The sequence below is a fragment of the Carya illinoinensis genome, chromosome 1, assembly GCF_018687715.1.
Source record: "Carya illinoinensis cultivar Pawnee chromosome 1, C.illinoinensisPawnee_v1, whole genome shotgun sequence".
Taxonomy (NCBI): Eukaryota; Viridiplantae; Streptophyta; class Magnoliopsida; order Fagales; family Juglandaceae; genus Carya; species Carya illinoinensis.
Genome location: NC_056752.1, coordinates 56,512,025 through 56,531,181, shown reverse-complemented (window position 1 = coordinate 56,531,181; position 19,157 = coordinate 56,512,025). Strand labels below are relative to the sequence as shown.

Below are 19,157 nucleotides of genomic sequence, written 5' to 3'. Positions count from 1 at the left end.
GATTCATTAGTTTTCATCCCATCATTTCTTTTCCTTAAGAGCCAAATCAAAAGTCGTCATGTGCAAAAAGACGTCAAGTCAAAAGGATAAAACTCAGAGCGTAATATATAACACTCTCTCTTTCAACATTAAAAAGGTAGGAAGTTCGCATTAAATTACAGTTGATCCTAAGACACGACGACAGACCTAAGGTAATTTGATGTACATGACTAATGTTGTGGAATTAACTTACGAGTCTTTTTCCAATTTCTGTGTCATTTCTTCCTTTTGGGATTGCTAAATGCTAACGTTATTGGTTGAATTTTACATGACATTAGTATGTCAAAATTGAGAATTCGACTCATTTAAATGAATAGAGTTAATATTGACTCATATATACTTCATATATATTCGACTTGACACGATCATAACTTAACGTATAGATTGAGATTCAACATGAATTTTTGTTACAATTCATGACGAATGTGATACAAACCCATTATTAATGTAAAATTAACACATTAATTAGAGCTAAAGATCAATCTAATTCCTTTAATTAAGTTGACGTACTAAATTATGTTGAGTCGGCCTATGTAACACGGAAGATCACAAGCAGATCAACTATCAGCCTCATCGTGATATTACTCTCATGACAAGTATTTATCACCGCTTTGATCATTTTATATATGAGAACGTAACCGTTACGACTTGCCTAGCTTTCTATGGGTATCTGTAATAAATGCTGATGTTCAGAAGTAATTGCTCTTATTTAATTCGCAAAATCTTTTGCATTTGAGATAATGAGGAACCTACTCCCACTAACCAAAGACAAGAATCCCCCCATCTGTAAAGCAGTAAAAAGGAAGCGCACTACTCACACTCGCTCTCCTTCTCGTTGACTAGCTGATCTTCTATATCTATTTGCAGTAGCAATCTTTTATTTAGCTAGAGCAGCCATATCTTTTCGTTAGCGCAAAAAGATGGAGCTGGAGATGGAGAAGAACAGAAGAGGTTTAGTACAAGAAGAAGAAAGCGATGGAGAGAAATGGGTGCATGATTCATCTGTGGATCATAAAGGAAGAGTTCCTCTCCGTGCTTCAACCGGTACCTGGAAGGCCTCCTTCTTTATCATCGGTAAGTATGCGCGTGTTTATATTTTATACATACATAGCTAATTAACATTGTTAATCAGTTAAGCTTTCCTTGATTCTCTACTCTTTGCTCTGTTATTTAATTCCAAATATCTCTCATCCACTTTATATAGAATCCGATCTCTCATGAAACTTCATAAGAAGAAATCAAAAGGGTCTTCTCTGATTTTACAGATGAGAAATAATATTTGCAGTCGTAATTGTGTAAGTAGCGTGCAGTCATTTAAAAAAAATGAATTAATATAAAATTTATATAAAAAAATTAATTTTTTAATCATAAACTTTATTTTTTTTTAAATGATTACATAATATTTATAATTTTACGATATAAGTGTAACATTAATCTTTACAAATTTAACGATGAGTCTTTCTTTCCACCTTCCTTATTTTATATTTTTTGTCAACGTGGCGGCATTATTAATTTCATCACAAATACTGCAATGGGACGGCAACCTCATCCTCTGGTGGTGCTTCAGTTGCTGTCTGCCTAGGCGTACGAGATTACTTGCTGGGCTTTTAATTTTTTTTATAAGCTATGTTTTTTAATTGGCTCAACAAACAAACCCGGCCTACCTACACCCCACGCGGCACGCCACCTAATTTTTCTTTAGATACTGATGGATTGTGGTGGATTCAGATCATGAATGTCAACTCTGGTCCAGGTACCCTCTTTTTAATCTTTTCCGATTCGAGGCCGTTTGGTTGGGTGTTGAGCACTTTTCAATTTTCTTCATTATTATTAATTATTTTATTATTATTATTTACTTATTTATTACTTATTATTTTTTACTTATTTTTTTATTATTATTTATTATTTTTTTATTATTTTTTATTAATATTCACAATTCTTTTCAACATTTTTTAACACTTAAATCCAACATGATCTTTCGATCCAGGATCGTGTCGACTGTGGTCTAGATTTTATTTATCGTTGTCTGCTACCTGTAACATTGCTTTAAACAAAGAAAACAAGATGTCACGAGTCAAACTAACATACAGTACTAAACGAGGTTGCCTTTCAATCATTGGCAGTTTGGCATGTTTGAGCTGCAGCTTGCAGCTCCTTTTAGTGGTATCGTAGGGCAAGTTTCATATTAAATGATCGAGCTTTGTCACGGACCGGTCACTGTTTATGGCTGGTGATTGATCCGGAGCACACATTACATATATATATATATATATATATTTTTTTTTAAATAACAAAATCCCTTTTCCCCCTCCCCTCCCCCACATGATTCCCTCTCTCCTCGCCCGATTCCCTTTCTCAGCTCACAACCTCACCCAGTTTTGTCTTACACCACCTGCAGTGCCACTAGCCACCACCATTCGACTTCCCATCACGCCGACTAACTCCAACCACCTTCAAACCTCTACAGAAGTCTCAACGCATAGCACCATTTCAATCCGAAATGGGTTCTCTTACACGGTTTGCTGCTACTACCGCTGCTGTCGTCAGCCTCTAGCCCCACTGTCGAGCACCCCCTAGCCCACGGCTTCCAGCCTCCCTCACCCATGGCTTCTAGACTCGAAATGGGTTCTACCCCTTACCCTGCCGTATGCCGCCACCCACAGCTTTCAGCCTCCACCTAGAGCCTCCCTCAGCCACCACCAACTCTACCGCATCTCTCTCAGCCCCCTTCATACTCAGCCATGCCTCTCATTTGGCCTAGATGGGCGACGGGGGTACGAGTGGGGGAGAGGATGGCGATGCAGGTTACGGGTGGGGGCGAGGATGGCGATGCCGGGTGGGGGTGGGGGAGAGGATGCCGACACGGGTGGTGGGGGTGGGGGTAGAGGAGGGGCAGGGGCTGGGGCGGGGGGCTTGAGTGACACACGGGATAGAGAGATGGAGGAAAAAGACTATGAAACGTGTGAAATGAGAGGGAACGGTGTGGAACGTTGGTTTTGTTGTGGAGGTGTTTTAGTCATTTTGCTCAATGACACTTAGGGTGTGATCCGGATGATCTTAAATAATGGCTGCTTCCAATATTTTCTCTAATTGATCACAATAGTGAAGAGAGGAGAGTCTACTTGTCTTCTACGCCAATGCTTTTTCTTTAAAGACCAGAATCTAGAGGGAAATAAGTTACACCCATCATCTTTCTATTCCATATGTTACAAATTTATAACTTTTTAATTAAAAAGTATGTGTTATATAGATTATAAGTAGAAGAATTTAATTAATTTAATAGAAATATAATATAATATAATATGTGATGTGTGAGATGATTATAACAAAGCTAAAGGAGAAATAATTTAGTCACCTTTTTTTAATTCTTTTTATTTCTCCTAGCTAGTCCAAAGAAACCGTGGGCAAGACGCGGGTAAACTGCAAAGGTGGGTCATTACCTCCAAATGAAATTATAAATTATATTTGGATGGTATCTCTGCCCTGTGTACGTCTATGTTGTTGACCTGGGTCCTTCCACAAAGCGCATGACATGTTCCTACAATTTTTGTTTCTTGGTTTATTAATATTATTGATTATGTCAATGGTTATGCTGTGTTCTAAATCTGGTCCGGGCAGTGATCGAGTTTGGGGAGAGGTTGATCTACTTTGGCATAGCAACAAATCTCATCTCATACCTCACAAGAGTGATCCATCAAGACCTCCAAACAGCAGTCAAGAATGTAAACTGCTGGGTTGGAGTAACAACATTGATGCCTCTACTTGGAGGGCTCCTTGCAGATGCCTACACTGGCCGATTCACAATGGTCCTGTTTTCCTCCCTCGTATATCTAATGGTACTATATATTGTCACCAATTCCTTCTAATTATTATGATAAAAGTAATTATAGAGATATAGCCATATATAATGGCTAGGTCCCTAGCTTGAGAATGGTACTTATTTTTGTGTTAAATACTACCAAAATCAGGGCCTATGCCTGTTTACAATGTCTCAATTCGTCCCAAGTCTAAAGCCATACAGCGAAAGGACGTCTCAGCGGCCTAGAAAGATTCATGAAGTGGTATTTTTCCTTGGCTTGTATTTTCTCTCTATCGGAACTGGAGGACACAAGCCCTGCTTAGAAAGCTTTGGAGCCGATCAATTCGATGATGATCACTCGGAAGAAAGGAAGAAGAAGATGTCTTACTTCAACTGGTGGAGTTTCTCACTGTCTTGGGGGCTCTTGCTTGGTGTGACAGTAATTGCTTACGTTCAAGACTACGTTAGCTGGGGTGTTGCTGATCTCATTCTTACATTCAGTATGGCGATTGCAATAGTAACCTTCTACGTGGGAAAGCCTTACTACCGATACAGGATACCTGAAGGGAGCCCTTTAACACCCATGTTTCAGGTCTTGGTTGCGGCCATTAGAAAGAGAAATTTACCTGTTCCCACAAATCCTGCATTATTATATGAAGTTCCCAAGTCGCAAAAGCCCCAACGAAGGCTTTTAGGTCATACCAGTCGGCTTAGGTACTTAAGAGATTATACATACACACACACACACATATATATATATATGTATGTATATGGCACTTTATATTAGGCAGTTTGTATACAAAATCCCCATGCAATTGGTACTAATTATCAATTTTGACCCACGTACAGGTTTCTCGACAAGGCTGCAACAATTGAAGAGAAGGACAGGATGTCGATAGAGCAGAATCCTTGGAGATTGGCAACAGTGACAACGGTCGAGGAGACAAAGCTTATATTGAACATGATTCCCGTATGGCTAACTTCGTTAACATTCGGAATATGCGTAGCACAAACCACAACATTCTTCATCAAGCAAGCCGCCACAATGAACCTCAATATTACTGAAAACTTTAAGATCCCACCGGCCTCCATTAATGCTCTTGGGGCAATTGCATTGATAATCTCGGTCACCGTCTACGACAAGATTCTAGTCCCAATGTTAAGGAAAGCTACGGGCAACGAAAGAGGCATCAGCATTCTTCAGAGGATTGGTATTGGCATGATATTCTCAGTTGTGGCAATGTCTGTGGCGGCCTTGGTGGAAATGAAGAGGCTAAGAGCTGTCGAGAAGGAAATAATTCAAGGAGGGAAAACCGGGCCACTATCTTTGAGCGCTTTCTGGCTAGCTCCACAAATAATAATTCTTGGCTTGGGAGACGGTTTTGCATTGGTTGGGTTGCAAGAGTATTTCTATGACCAGGTTCCAGACTCGATGAGAAGCTTAGGAATTGCTTTCTATCTGAGTGTGATTGGGGCTGGGAGTTTCTTGAGCAGCTTTCTGATTATTGTTGTGGATCATGTCACGGAGAAGGGTGGGAGAAGTTGGTTTGCCCAGAATGTGAATAGGTGCCGTTTAGACAACTTCTATTGGTTGCTGGCGGCCATGAGTGGGTTGAATTTGTGTGTTTTTGTGATGTTGGCTATCAAGTACACTTACAAAAATGTGCAGCGAAGGATGATTGGGTAGATCATCTAGTACTGGTACTTGATAGTTAGCTTCACATGTATCTATCTATCTATGTGGTACCGAGAACCAGCTAGAAAAACCGAACAAAAAAAAAAAAACTTATATAAATGTCGCTTACTTTGCTTGTTTATTAAAATTGCTTGCTGTGCATCAGAAGATGATATAAGTAGTGTTAAGAAATGATATTTACAGTTATAAAATATATAAATATTTTGTAATTTTTTGAAAATATAAATAAATATAAAATTTATATAAAAAATTAATTTTTTAACAATAGATCCTATTTTTTTTAAATGAATACTCGATACTTATACGACTCATAACTGTATCTAGTATAACACCCTTCATTTTTCAATTCAAGATGTTGTAATTAAGCTGGTTCTTTTTTTCACCTTTTGATGGCTCCAGATTTCATTTTGAGAAATATTATTCATCATCATACACTATATATTTTACATATTTTAAAATTTTATTTATTTATTTATTTATTTTATTCTTGTTAAACTAATTAAGTTGTTCTATTAATCATTCATATACCACATACTTATTATAGAAAAAATTAAAATAAGTATAATATGTATTGTGTGGAGGTGATAAGTAGATTTATTTTTTCTTTTTAGATTAGTGGTTAAAATTTTAAGAAAAGATATTTGCAATTCTAAATTGTACAATCGCCACATACTCGCTTAGAAAAATGTGAATAAAATATAAGACCCACATAAAAAAAAAAATTAATAACAAATCTTACTTTTTTTTAAAACAATTATACAATATTTATGCATTTTAAAATTGTACCTATAATTATTCGAAAAATTTAGACCTTCTTAATAAAGTTAAAAATCTCAAGTTGTAGTTGTACCATAGGACCCATCTATCGAATTTGAGAAGTACTTCTTAACTGTTTTAGTAATCCTCTTTTTATCATAGTAATAAAAATAATTAATTTTTTCAAACACTTACGAATACTTGAACGATAAATATTATCATTTTCTTTATTAATTAAAAATAATAAATATTTTTTTATTATTTATTTACCTATCACTAGATTGTAATATTATGATGATTAAAACTATAATAATTAGTAATCATAAGAAAGTTAGTTGAGGGCACGCAATTATATTGTGCTAGAGGAAAAATAATAGCTTAAAATTAGGAGTGTAAAAATGAATCGAAAAATCGAAAAATTGGTCTGGACTGGATTGTACTGGTTGGTTCGGTCCGATTTTCGATCGGTTTGGACTGGAATATGTTCTTTCACTTTAAAAACCTGTCAAATCCAATCCGGAATCGATTTTACGTTTTCCAACACCGAATCGTACCAATTCACATATTATATATATTATTAATTTTTTAATATTATATATAATATACATTATATACAATATATATAGTCATGTATGAAATAATATATTATAATTTATAACATAATATTTATATTTTAAACATGACTATTTATTGGATCATATGTTTTAGATATAAAATATATATTAAATACATTTTATTGCTTAATAAATTCTCAATATATTTCTTTTGATAAATACATTAGTAATACTAATATATTTAATATATTAAAACTGAAAAATCGGATCGAACTGGATCAAAACTGGTAAAACTGAATGTACCAGTATTGAGAAGTAACTTATGCTTAATTGGTTTTTAAAAATATAAAACATGTATATATCAGTTTGATCTTAAATTTTATCTAAAACCGAACCGATTACACTCTACTTAAAATAAATCTTATTAGTAAAATACTAAAAGGAATATTTTTTAAAATATATATAAATTCGGAAAGGAAATTTGCAAATTAATAATAAGTTTTGTGAGGTGCCTTTGAGAATTTCACAGATAAACGATTAATGGTGAGTCTTTGTTGACATATAGTATAAATAATAAAATTTTTATATTTTTATATTTCTTTTTATTTTACTTACATTTTTTATATTAATAATAATTTTATGTAATATCATAATAGAGTTATTTAGTAAAACCTAACTCTAAACCCAATTAAATCCTAACACCACCTTTAAAAATAAAAAATTCTTAACACTAGAGGGCAAAATTGGGGAGTCAGATTAGACACAAAAGTTTTCATTTTATTTCATATCATCTCATCTTATTTCCAAACATAATTTAAATACAAAATTTTTAAATTAATCATTATGATTTTTTCAAACTTTCAAATAAAAATTAATTTCAAATTTTTTAAATCTCCATATAAAAATAATATTATAAAACTATATTCTTAAAATATTTTAAATTCATAATATTTGTATTTAATATTTTTCTATCTTTTTTAAAATCTAAAAATTAAACTATCTCAATATTATTAACAAAATTCTTATTTCATCTCACCTCTCAAACCAGCTCCAAACTCAATTAAATAAAAAGATCTACTATATATTATTATTTTTATATAATTTTTATATATATTATTAATATGATCAATTAAAATTATTATTTTATATTAAAAAAATGATACAACCATAAAATACAATGCACAAAATGGCTAACTCCATCATATCATCATACAGAGCCACTAAACGACGCCATCCTATTTCTTTGAACTGAAACGACGTCGGATCCTTCTCGTCGTTCTCCCATGTGCTTTCAAATTAAGCAGAGGGAAGAGACCTAAAAGCACAAGCAAAAAGAAGAAGAGAGTTGGGGCTGGAGCTAATCTTCAGCGCTGCGCTACGAATTCGATTGGCCGTGATTTCTGATACGATTAGGGTTTGTAATTCTTTCCTCATTTGAATAGGTTTCTAAATCTATTTGATTCAGAGAATTCCGTTCTGAATAAGACAAATTGTAAGCTCTCCAAAACTTTTTATAGAGGGAAAGAGAAGACTGCAGAAAGAGAGAGATTGCATTATGCAAACAGAAGCAAGAGTGGGAGTGGTGGTTGAGGGAGGGGGGCAGAGAGCTCTTAATTCGGGCCACGTCGATGGCGGTGCAAGGAAGTTCTCACAGCAGCAGCAGCAGCCATTGCACCAGCAATCTCAGATCGGAACGGTATCGCAGCTTCTCGCTGGAGGCGTTGCCGGCGCTCTCAGTAAGACCTGTACGGCGCCGCTTGCTCGGCTCACTATTCTCTTCCAGGTTCGAATTTCGTCCTTTCATTTTCTTTTTTCTTTTCCCGTTGACAGAATTTGATGTATTTTTTGGGCTGCGTTTGCACTCTTTTGCACTTTGTGTTGATTTGTGATGTTATGAGGGGGTTTCATTGTTTACTTGAGTGCGTTACGTTTTTATGCGATAAAGTTAATCTAAATTTAGGGTCTTATTTGTTTTGTTTTAGGTAAGGGTTGGATAGAGAATGAGTTTTTAAATTATAGCTGGGGTAAATGTTCTGTTTTAATACTTTGCTCAAAGGATAATCATCTGGTATGCTCATTGGAATGGCACGGGAAGTTAGTTTAATGTAATGTCGGTACGGTTTTGTGTATTTTGGACGAACTATGGGTTGATCAACCATCGCGTTTCAGTGTCCTCAAGATTGATTGGCTGCCTCCTTGATATCTTTTTCTCTCCATCCTTTTAGGTGCAAGGTATGCACTCTGATGTTGTGACTCTGCCAAAGGCTAGCATATGGCAAGAGGCTTCACGGATTGTTGGTGAAGAAGGATTCAGAGCTTTTTGGAAGGGGAATCTGGTTACAATTGCTCATCGTCTACCTTATTCTTCTGTCAATTTTTATGCATATGAGCACTATAAAAAGGTTGGTAGAAACAAGCATATATATGTCTGTCTCTGTCTGTGTTTGTGATCCATAGTTATCAGGAAATTGCTTCTAATCATGCCTTTATGCCTTGGTCAATGACTAAACTGTATTTAACGTGATACAGCTACTAAAGATGATTCCAGGACTGGAGAGCCGAAGAGAAAATATGGGTGCGGACATTTGTGTACATTTTGTAGCTGGTGGTTTGGCAGGAATAACAGCTGCTTCAGTTACTTACCCATTGGATCTTGTAAGGACACGCCTTGCAGCTCAGGTAATGTCATTTGGCTGGAAGGAAAAGTCGTGTTTTCTTTTCCAGTTTGTACCAGTCTTATTTGTTAAGTTTTTAAAGCATTGCTGCATTGATAGGCATGCTTTGGGAACATTACTACAGCTTTTTGGTTTTTTCTTTTCTTATAGGAATTACTGCTGTTTCCTATACTTGTTGTAGTTGAACTTGTTGACGTCATTGTCTCTTTATTTTTTTGGCATTTTAATATGATTTTTAAGTTACTTATAAAAAAATATATATTATTTTTAAGTTGCTTACCATGTGTTTTAATCATAAGATGCATTCACTGGAGTCTTGCTTTTCTTTAATATTTTGTTTGTGGTTGTGCATGTGCAATTTTCTTCTACATTGACTCAGCTAGTTTGAGCTTTGCAGACAAATGTGATATACTACAGAGGTATTTGGCATGCTTTACAAACTATTAGCAAGGAGGAGGGTATTTTGGGTCTATATAAGGGGCTTGGAGCGACACTCTTGGTATGCTTCTGTAGTCAATTCCAAGTATGTACATGCTAAGTCCTTTTCAGTGTATGGCTGATTGCTGTTTGGTTGCTAATGCAGGGTGTTGGGCCAAGTATAGCAATCAGTTTTTCAGTATATGAGACCTTGAGATCTTTCTGGAAATTGCATAGGTAAATCACATCATAAGTTGTTTATGTAATTTTATTGTTCTGACGTGACTTCTTCAATTGTTATTGCTAGTGTCCTTTTTTTGGTTCTAAAGCATAAATTTTCTGTCTTTATATCAGGCCCGGTGATTCTACTGTCCTTGTAAGTCTGACTTGTGGAAGTCTTTCAGGAATTGCATCATCAACAGGTGAGTGATCTTAGACCTGCTACATCCGAAGCTTCTCATGAGTTTTGAGAGTGCTTCTACGTTTCTTGTTAATTTTATGGGGGTTGGTCTTTTGTTTTCATGGAAATTAAACACGTTGTTATTGTTGGCATTTAGTCTGATAAACAGTATTCTAGGAACCAACGAGGAAAAAGAAAAAGAAAAAAATTAAAGCTGCAAAGACCAATGTACCTATTGTGTTACAAAAGAATTAAAGTTGCATTGTTTTTTGTTATGAAAAAATTCTTGCCCTTTAGATAAAGGGCTTGTATATGTCCTGTGTACATGGGCTCTTGCCTATTCTTATGATCAATAAAATCTTATTTGCCAATCAAAAGAAAAAAAAAATAAAAAAAAAAGATAAGCATTCTTTGTTACATCCTATTATGAAATAGGTACAGGAGAGTATCTGGTGCTATGTTGTCTTTTGTATTTCTGTGAGTATGCATTACATGTTATGATTCTTATTTGGAGTACTTTTTACTCATCTTTCATATCAAGTGCTAATTGGCAGTAGCTACAGTTAATGAGCTTTTGGTTAGCCTATTTCCAGTGCTTAATTAAGATTGTCAATATGTAGTAAAAGTAATTGATACATGCAGCTGTGACTATGCTTTTGATGCAGAGAACAGGGTGTGGTGCAGATTCTGCACCAAGTACCCAACCAGACTGACTGACCCCTAGAGCCAGAGAACAGACTGGAGTTGTTTTTTATCTGGCATTTGAGAATTTTAGTAAGGAAGTCAACAGAAATTACCTTCTTATGTCATTCATCTAACATTATCCTTTATGTAAAGATCTTTCTTGGACTAACTTCCTGTTTTCAACACTTCCTCAATAACTTGTCTCCCCAAGCTTTGCAGTGGTTTCCATTATGGGGTTGCACTACTCTCAGGTGAACCTATATTTTCTATCAGGTCCTCCTTGAGGTATGCTTCTCAGTTAGGCTTCCATTGCCAATTGATTAATGGGCGTTGGTATTCCTTCAAGCCTTGCCAATATTTTTAAGGACTCCATTCATTTTTCTGTTTCAGAAAATGAAACGAGCAAAATATATATATGTATATATATATTGTTATTGAAAAGCTCTGACTTACTGCAAGATTTGAAAAAGCGGCGGTGATGCAAATCTAGAAGTAAAGTCAAACAAACTCCTTGTCTATTTTCTTGGAAGCAAAAATTAGTTGCTTCTGATTGAGTAGATCTGTTGCATGTGTCAAAACCTTTTACTTCGACAAACACAAATATGCATTCACATTCTTAATTTAGATATAATTTATTTTGCCCTGTACATAAATCATGTCGAATGATTCATCTTTCTAGGTTTGCCTGGTGGAATTGAATTTTTGTATGAGTTTGTCGTTCCGCCTTCACTTGAACTCTACTCACTGGTAGAATGTGCATTCCCGTTTAAGCCATTCTAGATAGGGTTATTCTCCAAACACTGGTATTCTCTGCAACTCCTATAAAGTGGTGTCTATCGTTAATGACACCATAATCAAGAAAGTAGCCTAATACAGTGGGTGCAAGTTTGAGAATCATTTGGAGATAGGTACGGTAATAGTTTGGGTAGAGCGCTGAATGTTTCTCATATAATGCCATTTTTCGGTTTTACTGTACAGCCACAATAACCTTCCCAGGCATGAGTACTGAATCTATTGAAAAATTGTTTATTCATCAGTGAAGTTGCTCATGAGTTCAACATTTCTTGTTCATACATACTAGTTATATGTGATAAAGATAACAGTGTGCTATATTTTCTATTTGCATGCTGTTTATGGTAATTTGTGTATTATTGCAGTTAAATAATTATTTGAATGAATGTTACACATCCTAAACAGGATAATACTGATGTGAGATTTCGATCGTTGATTTTAATTTCGTGATATTGTTCTGTTGTGTTATAAAGTGGTTCTCATTTGTGAGCTTTCCATATTTGATTGGCTTCAATATTTGTTTCTGTTCGGTTAATGGGAAACTTGGATAGTTTTTATGACCTTGATAAGTCTAGTTTACCAGTTTCAGGTTTATGAGTTCCACAAGTAGTATCATGTCTTTTCATTTGTTCTCCACTACAATATGCAGCAACATTTCCTCTGGATCTTGTGAGGCGCCGGAAGCAATTGGAAGGAGCAGGAGGCCGACCTCATGTCTATACAACAGGCCTTTTTGGTACCTTTAGGCACATAACCCGGACTGAAGGCTTGCGTGGGTTGTATAGAGGGATTCTGCCCGAATACTACAAGGTGGTTCCTGGTGTAGGTATATGTTTTATGACTTATGAGACACTGAAGAAGCTTCTGGCTGATATCACGGACCGTTCATAGTTGCCACCTACGTCTCGGGAAGTTTGGTCTGTATTCAAAAGGAAGGGTGGTTAAATTGCTATGTAAGCCAATTTCTTTTCTTGGGTTTTCTCATGGTGGTTAATTGTATGCTGCTGTGAGAATTGCATTTTTTGCATGTAAAGATACAGAACAGTAAACTCAGATGGCTATCTGTACGGAGGAAATTGTTGTCCACAGAATTCTGAAAGATGATTAACTGGTGACCCATTTTCAAAATCACCATTTTTGGAGCAACTTTTTGCTATTCTCTATTAATCCTTTACACATATGAAACTGCTGTGTGATCTTATAGCTTATACAAATTGAGTTGAATGAGCTTTATCATTGGGTTCCTTTGGCAGATTCAAACCTTGTTTATGCATTACAAATGTGTGATTTATTTGCCGTGCTTTTATGCATATACCCTGAAAAGGTCCTTGTCACACTGCCATTTCCCTTTTTTGTATTAGTTGTGACACCCAGCCCGGAAGTTCTGCTGGTCTTTAGTTGGTACGATTATTTGCTTTTTTGTGGCATGGTACGCATGGGCCAGACTTGTCGTTTGGCTTCGGATTGTTTCATGTGCATCTAAGGTTGTCTCCTATGCTAATTTTGTGAGCGTTCAGAAATGAAGTTTTCCAGAGTTTCTATAGCAACGTTGCTCAACCTCGTAGGCATTTATGATGCACCCAGGTGCTAAAGAGTTTATAGATATAGTTACTCATTTACTTTTACACGTCCGGTAAAAGGTGCATATTATTAGGCCTGAGACATTTTGGACACGGTTCCCCCTTAAAAATTGAAGGGGCATGCTGTTCAAACTTATGAGCTTAATTCTTTAGAGCATGTTGCTACCTTTAATAGGCATACAACGGAGAGGGGATACAGCCACTGAGAACATATCTCTTCCTGTTACAATGGAAAATTCCCGGTGAGTCGAATGTGTTCCAGTGTAGAACGTAAACCATACTTATCGACAGCTGCATTAGCAGCCCTATATCCTCCTCCATATGCCGGGGAAGTATCGTTGGCGATTTGATGCATGAAAAAGTCACCCAGTTTATTTTCGACAATGGACTTTCCACCTTTCTTTGATGATGATGATGAGTAAGAGGACGAAGCTGCTGATGTAGATGGCATGGCATTAGACCTTGGCATCACTTCTGACTCAAGCCACATGTATGACAGCAACTGACAGATACCTTCCTCTACCTCAGGGTCAAGATTCCGGTAGCCTGCACAATTCAAAGTTAATGAAGTGATGTACATCCAGATGATGATCCAAGGAGATTGGGAAGGGCATCCTACCTCTGAGGCGTAACCAGCCATGCATCAACTCATGGGCAAGAATAGCACCTGTGAGTAATCTGAGTCCAGCAAAAAGATATCAAAATAGTAAGATATGAAAACGCTTCTTCCTCTTCTTTTCCTTTTTAGCAGAGGTAGATCTTGTTAGTTAATATGTTTGTCAGCTCGATAAGCATAATTGGTTTGATTTGGATCCTAACATGGTATTGGCCGAAAGTCCTTGGTTAAAATGTTGGCGACCCTATTTCTGTAAATTTCGTGGGTTTTGCAGCTTAAGGCCTGTGGTTGTTCACTATTTTTCTGAGTCCGTTTGTGTTTGAGCTTTTTGGACAATCGTTCAATACAGAGAACAAAGAAAAGATTCAAATTGCAATGTCTCTTCGAGCACGGCTAAAAGCAAACTTAATGAGTGTGGCCTACGAAATCTCCAAACAAGGCTATCAAGTGGACATTTTCTTATTGTTCTAAGATTTCGACCATTGTAGATGGATTATACACAAAAGCATAATGCAAAGATTTTATACCCAGTGCCAGTGTACTCTGATGTCACAAGTATTTCTAAGCATGGAGACTGAGTTTTTCTTTTTGCTTTAAAAATAAAAAAAATAATAATAATAAAAAAAAAAAAAACCACATACACAGAAAATGCATTGGTTTAGAAAATATACAAACCCCTTCTCTAGAAAAAATAAAAAATGGCGAAATTGTCATTGACCATCACCTTGGAAGACCATAGAGAACAAGAATGGCTGTAACTTCACATTTTCGAGTCAGTTTTTGGTGTTGGGTTTTCATTCCTACCTGTCGGTGGACGCCAAATCTCAGCCTTTTGTGTATCTGAATGACAAAAAATAATAATCACAGGTAGAGCAGCTAATAAACAATCAGCACCATTACTCGTTATCTTCTTTCAAATTTAAGAAAAGCAAAACCAAGTGGTATAAGATTCTGATTACATACACTGGTGACTGTCTGCTCTTCGGAAAGACATAAACCCCTTGTCTCAGGCATGTGATGAAAGCCCTGGAAAGAGCAACGTCAGAATCTGAGAAATTCCATGAAAAAGTAGATAAAATACAGACACCAAGAGCTCATTTATTACATTCTTCTCCCCAACAATGGCTTCATTAAGTGCTTGTCTTTCAACCAGAAGCATTGGAATTTGCTGATCTAATTTCATGTTCAGTCCTTCATAATAATCTCTTATGGCATGGTAAAGGGGTTGACAATCACCAGTATCCATGATAGCAGATTCCATGCACTCTAAGCATAAACGTCGCCCATCTTCCAGAGAGTAGTATCTTGTGTTCCAAGACTTCAAGGAGACAAAAATAGGGGGGAAAAGGTATGCAGATCAATTTAAATTAATATTCATCTCTTCCAATTAAGAAAACATTTTGGAGATAAGGTAATAGAAGAAAAAATGTTCTACATCTTGGATGATTACCTCTAGACGTTCACAACTACAGCAACGAGCTGTGTTATCATGCTCATGTGATGGACAATATTTTTGAGACCAAAATGGATGGCACCTATACTCGATCAAACCAGCAGCATTTGTTGGGATCTGAATTTTTTAATATTTAAAAGTAAGATTGTAGATAAAATTCATGATGGTTATCAAAGATCCAATATAAATAATCTCAACTAGATGGGAACATGATCAATATTTTTCAATCTAGCTCTTCCCATGGGAGAGGTTAACTAGCACTCCTGATACTCGACATTACAAACCACTGTCGGCATGCACCGGTCAGGTGGCAACCCAGACTTAAAAGATTGGCCTGAAATGGTACTTTGATTACATAATTATACAGGTAGGACACAACTTTTTGATTGACTGAGAACCAACAGTATGGCCAGAAGGGGGAAAAAAAAAAGCAAGCATTAAGCAATATAGATTGAATCAAGTATAGTAACTTCTCTTACAAATTGGTGGCAAACTTCACATTTGGGATGGGTCAGCTCTTTAAAACAAGACTTGTGATAAGGTTCCCTTCCTGACAAAGAAAACTTGGATCAACAGAAAAAACTGTAAGAGCTAGATGAAGGAGAAGCTGTATCATCATTACTGGAATATTTAACCTCTAACTTTAAAAACCTGAATAATAGACCGATACGATGGGAAAATTTAGAGAGACAGAACAACTGATTACCTCATGCTCAGTAATTGGGTAATTACAAGCACGACAGCAGAAGCATTCCGGATGGAAAAATGTTCCCATGCAGCCCAGATAATTGCCATAGCCTATGTCACGTTTGCAACCACCACATGCCCTGCAATACACAAAAAGACATGACAAATCAAATTCAAGATTGTAAAAAGTTCTGAATCTCAGACAATCAATTGAATTTTATATTGTTATTGAAATGGTTATGCTGATATTTGACAAATCCTGTAGCAACTATACCGAAATAAACATCAATATGGGATTCAAGAACACCATGTATGACTAGATAATCCTCGTCACAACTGTCAATTAAAAACCAAAATGTTTGGCAAACTGCAATGACTTCATCACCCAAGCGGCAAAAGTAAGTTATTTTCTAGGAGAGCCCAAGGGAAACAAAAAGGTGATAATCCAACAAATTTGAACATTTTCCAGAATGTGTGACAAGTAATGTGATATGGTCTTACAGATATGTTTGTATATATATATATATATATCTGTGTGTGTGTGTGTGTGTGTGTGTGTGTGTTAATTCTCATTACTGATATTCATGAATAAATAAACTTTTCAGTTCCAAACTGAGCTATATGTTCATAAAAAATTTTATAGACTGGGAAGAACCAAAGAACTTTTAACTTATCAAAATTAGAACCAAAGAAATTTTAATGGCAGAAGATCCGTTAATTTCCAAAATCAGGTGGCATGAAAACTGCCTCGTTTTGGGAAACAGAAACCAGTCATAAACCTCATCTTACCACTAGGACTTGTCATGTTCATGACGCAAATAATTATAACTATGACTGAGAAATCTTACCTAAATTTCCTCGGATGATATGGTACAGGAGAATAAGGAGGATATGAAGATGAATTTAGGCTACCCTGAAGTGCTCTAGCAAGCTCTTCGTCAATGTTAGTCCGCTGACCATATCCTGGGGAGAAAGAGTTGGGGGGGGGGGACTCAATTGGGTGCGAGTGTAACAGAGAAGCAACATTTCTTTCAGGTATTAAATATTGTTAACCTACCATTACGTCTCTTCAAATCTTCAGCCTGGGAAAGTGCATTTGCATGATCTTGTTCTTCTTTTTCCTTCTGAGCCCCAGAGCGATCATTCTGATTACACTACTAGAACTAGTAACAAAATCTTTCTTATATAAAACAAGCAATGACGTAAGAATTTGAGCACCATAATGTGATGTGAATGAAGTCGAGTTCCTTTTATGGGTTAAAAATTAGCATTGCCATTGAAAAGATTAAGAGACATGTATACGAAACCATTGTATTATTAATCAACCACAATTTCTCAAAAGCAGAAACAATCATATCTTACAGGCTATGGTAAGTATTCTTATCCTGTCCACCAGCTATACACCGATTATGTGTAGACATATTTAACACCAAAACAATTGGGAATAACTTGCTGTGTGGTCTAGAATCCCAATGACTAATTTCTGCGCGACGATCCATACAATGCTGCGAACTTTTAATCCATGTAACATAAGAATGATCGTCATTCCAAAAAATCTACACTACAATAACAAAGACACCACTAGGAAACCGCGGTTAAGATGAAACATTTATATCGTTAATAACAACGATTTATTTTTAAAGAGTTCAGAAAATTGTGTAACGCGGTTTCATGCACGAGTGGGCTTCTCCAAGTAAGCAAATATGCAGGAGGAGCTTCACAGAATTTTGTTGCATAATCTATGACTTTGCAATAAGAAATATCAGCATAGTAAGGAACTGTTTACCAAGGATCTAGGGGGTGCACGCCAAATCAGGTTTTCCTCGTCAAGGAGCTCAGGATGATGGGCACCACCTCCACCCTCTCCTCGATTGGAAAAATTCTTGAGAAACTTAATCAGCCATTTCATAATGCTAGACTTTCTCTCCCCGTTTGAAGAAATAAAGTCCCCTGCCACCACAAATTATTCCAACCCAACCCCCAACCAAAAACAAAAATTCAGTATGGTAAAAGGGGGGAAAATCACCACGTACAAAATGCTGTAATTATTAGAACTCAATACGATTCAACTTATATAATCCATATACGTTTACATCGAATATATGTGGGAATGCATTCAAAACGATCCTTTCGCGGTATTGGTAGCAAGTGGAAGAAGGTATACATAAATTAATTGGGTTAGGGACAAGTACCGTAAATACAGGGCTGAGATATGTGGTTGACACCAGAGGGAGCCATAAGGACGGAGAGCTATGTGGAAGTTTCCCCGGAAGAGCAACGGGGGCAAAAGGAAGCGCAAAAAATGTGAAAAAGACAGAGAGAGACAGAGAGAGACAGAGTGACTTCTTTGTAGGATATGAAAGAGAACGAGGATCAAGGCAATCGACATAGTTTATAGTGGCTGGTTGAAAGAGAGAGATAGACAGGGAGAGAGAGAAGGAATATGAGAGAGGGAAAGGAAGGAGTTCAAGAGGAAAAGAAAAAGATGCTTCGCTTGGAAAGAAAATGAAGGGAAAGTAGAGAGAGAGAGATCGGATCGCTGAAAGTTGTTGTTCGGTAAGGAATCTGCTGAGGCGGACAAAAATAAAGTAACGGCGGAGGCCCGAGAGAATCCCTCTGCTTCAACTTCAAGATGATTTTCTCAGAGGGAGATGGAAAAGAGGAATCGATCGATGCGGTCATATCAATCATTTTCTCTCTCCTCCTTTCTGATCTAAATTTTGGAGTGATTTTTGCCGGGAAAAAGAAAGACTTTGAAAAAAGTGCCCATGATGTTACCTTGAAATTGCACAATTGCCATGGACTACCTTAAAATTCAGAAAATAATATAGTTATTTTGGCTTCAAATTAACAAACTATTCCGATCGAGGTTATAATTGTCTCCGAAAATATTTATAATATAATATGAAGTTTCCAACGTGAAACATGCAGTTTTAATGGATTAATTAAAGTTAAAATGATATTTTGATGAATGTGAGATAAATTTAATTTTTGATTATTTCATTTACA

The 19,157-nt window shown here is 36.2% G+C and overlaps 3 protein-coding genes across 17 annotated transcripts; 2 read left to right on the top strand and 1 right to left on the bottom strand.

Moving 5' to 3' along the window:
• Positions 1–787: 787 nt before the first annotated feature.
• Positions 788–5,661, top strand: LOC122291589 (protein NRT1/ PTR FAMILY 5.6-like). Its single transcript, XM_043099380.1, has 4 exons — positions 788–1,113; positions 3,658–3,875; positions 4,008–4,552; positions 4,688–5,661. Exons 1-4 carry the CDS (start codon positions 960–962, stop codon positions 5,523–5,525), a joined length of 1,755 nt encoding a protein of 584 aa, XP_042955314.1. The 5' UTR covers positions 788–959; the 3' UTR covers positions 5,526–5,661.
• Positions 5,662–8,092: 2,431 nt separating this feature from the next.
• Positions 8,093–12,958, top strand: LOC122291543 (mitochondrial substrate carrier family protein B-like). 14 transcript variants are annotated; one of them, XR_006236684.1, is made up of 9 exons: positions 8,111–8,627; positions 9,070–9,246; positions 9,374–9,523; positions 9,917–10,018; positions 10,103–10,173; positions 10,291–10,358; positions 11,002–11,110; positions 11,232–11,305; positions 12,462–12,600. XR_006236684.1 is itself a non-coding variant. In XM_043099325.1 (8 exons), the coding sequence occupies exons 2-8, from the start codon at positions 8,400–8,402 to the stop codon at positions 12,701–12,703; spliced, it is 1,038 nt and encodes a 345-aa protein (XP_042955259.1). In that variant the 5' UTR covers positions 8,093–8,258; positions 8,362–8,399; the 3' UTR covers positions 12,704–12,958. The 14 variants fall into 14 exon arrangements, 5 of the variants coding, with proteins under 5 accessions (XP_042955259.1, XP_042955265.1, XP_042955302.1 ...); XM_043099325.1 differs by lacking the exons at positions 11,002–11,110; positions 11,232–11,305 and having other exon boundaries at positions 8,093–8,258; positions 8,362–8,627; positions 12,462–12,958; XR_006236676.1 differs by having other exon boundaries at positions 8,106–8,627; positions 10,979–11,110; positions 11,232–12,606.
• Positions 12,959–13,441: 483 nt separating this feature from the next.
• LOC122291533 (protein DA1-related 2-like) lies at positions 13,442–18,847 on the bottom strand. 2 transcript variants are annotated; one of them, XM_043099308.1, is made up of 12 exons: positions 18,341–18,847; positions 17,935–18,098; positions 17,206–17,272; positions 16,997–17,111; positions 16,168–16,288; positions 15,941–16,024; positions 15,459–15,578; positions 15,114–15,326; positions 14,972–15,034; positions 14,733–14,848; positions 14,012–14,070; positions 13,442–13,938 (listed from the first exon to the last, which is right to left on the bottom strand). In XM_043099308.1, exons 1-12 carry the CDS (start codon positions 18,384–18,386, stop codon positions 13,616–13,618), a joined length of 1,491 nt encoding a protein of 496 aa, XP_042955242.1. In that variant the 5' UTR covers positions 18,387–18,847; the 3' UTR covers positions 13,442–13,615. The 2 variants fall into 2 exon arrangements, with proteins under 2 accessions (XP_042955242.1, XP_042955232.1); XM_043099298.1 differs by having other exon boundaries at positions 17,206–17,293; positions 18,341–18,846.
• Positions 18,848–19,157: the final 310 nt, after the last annotated feature.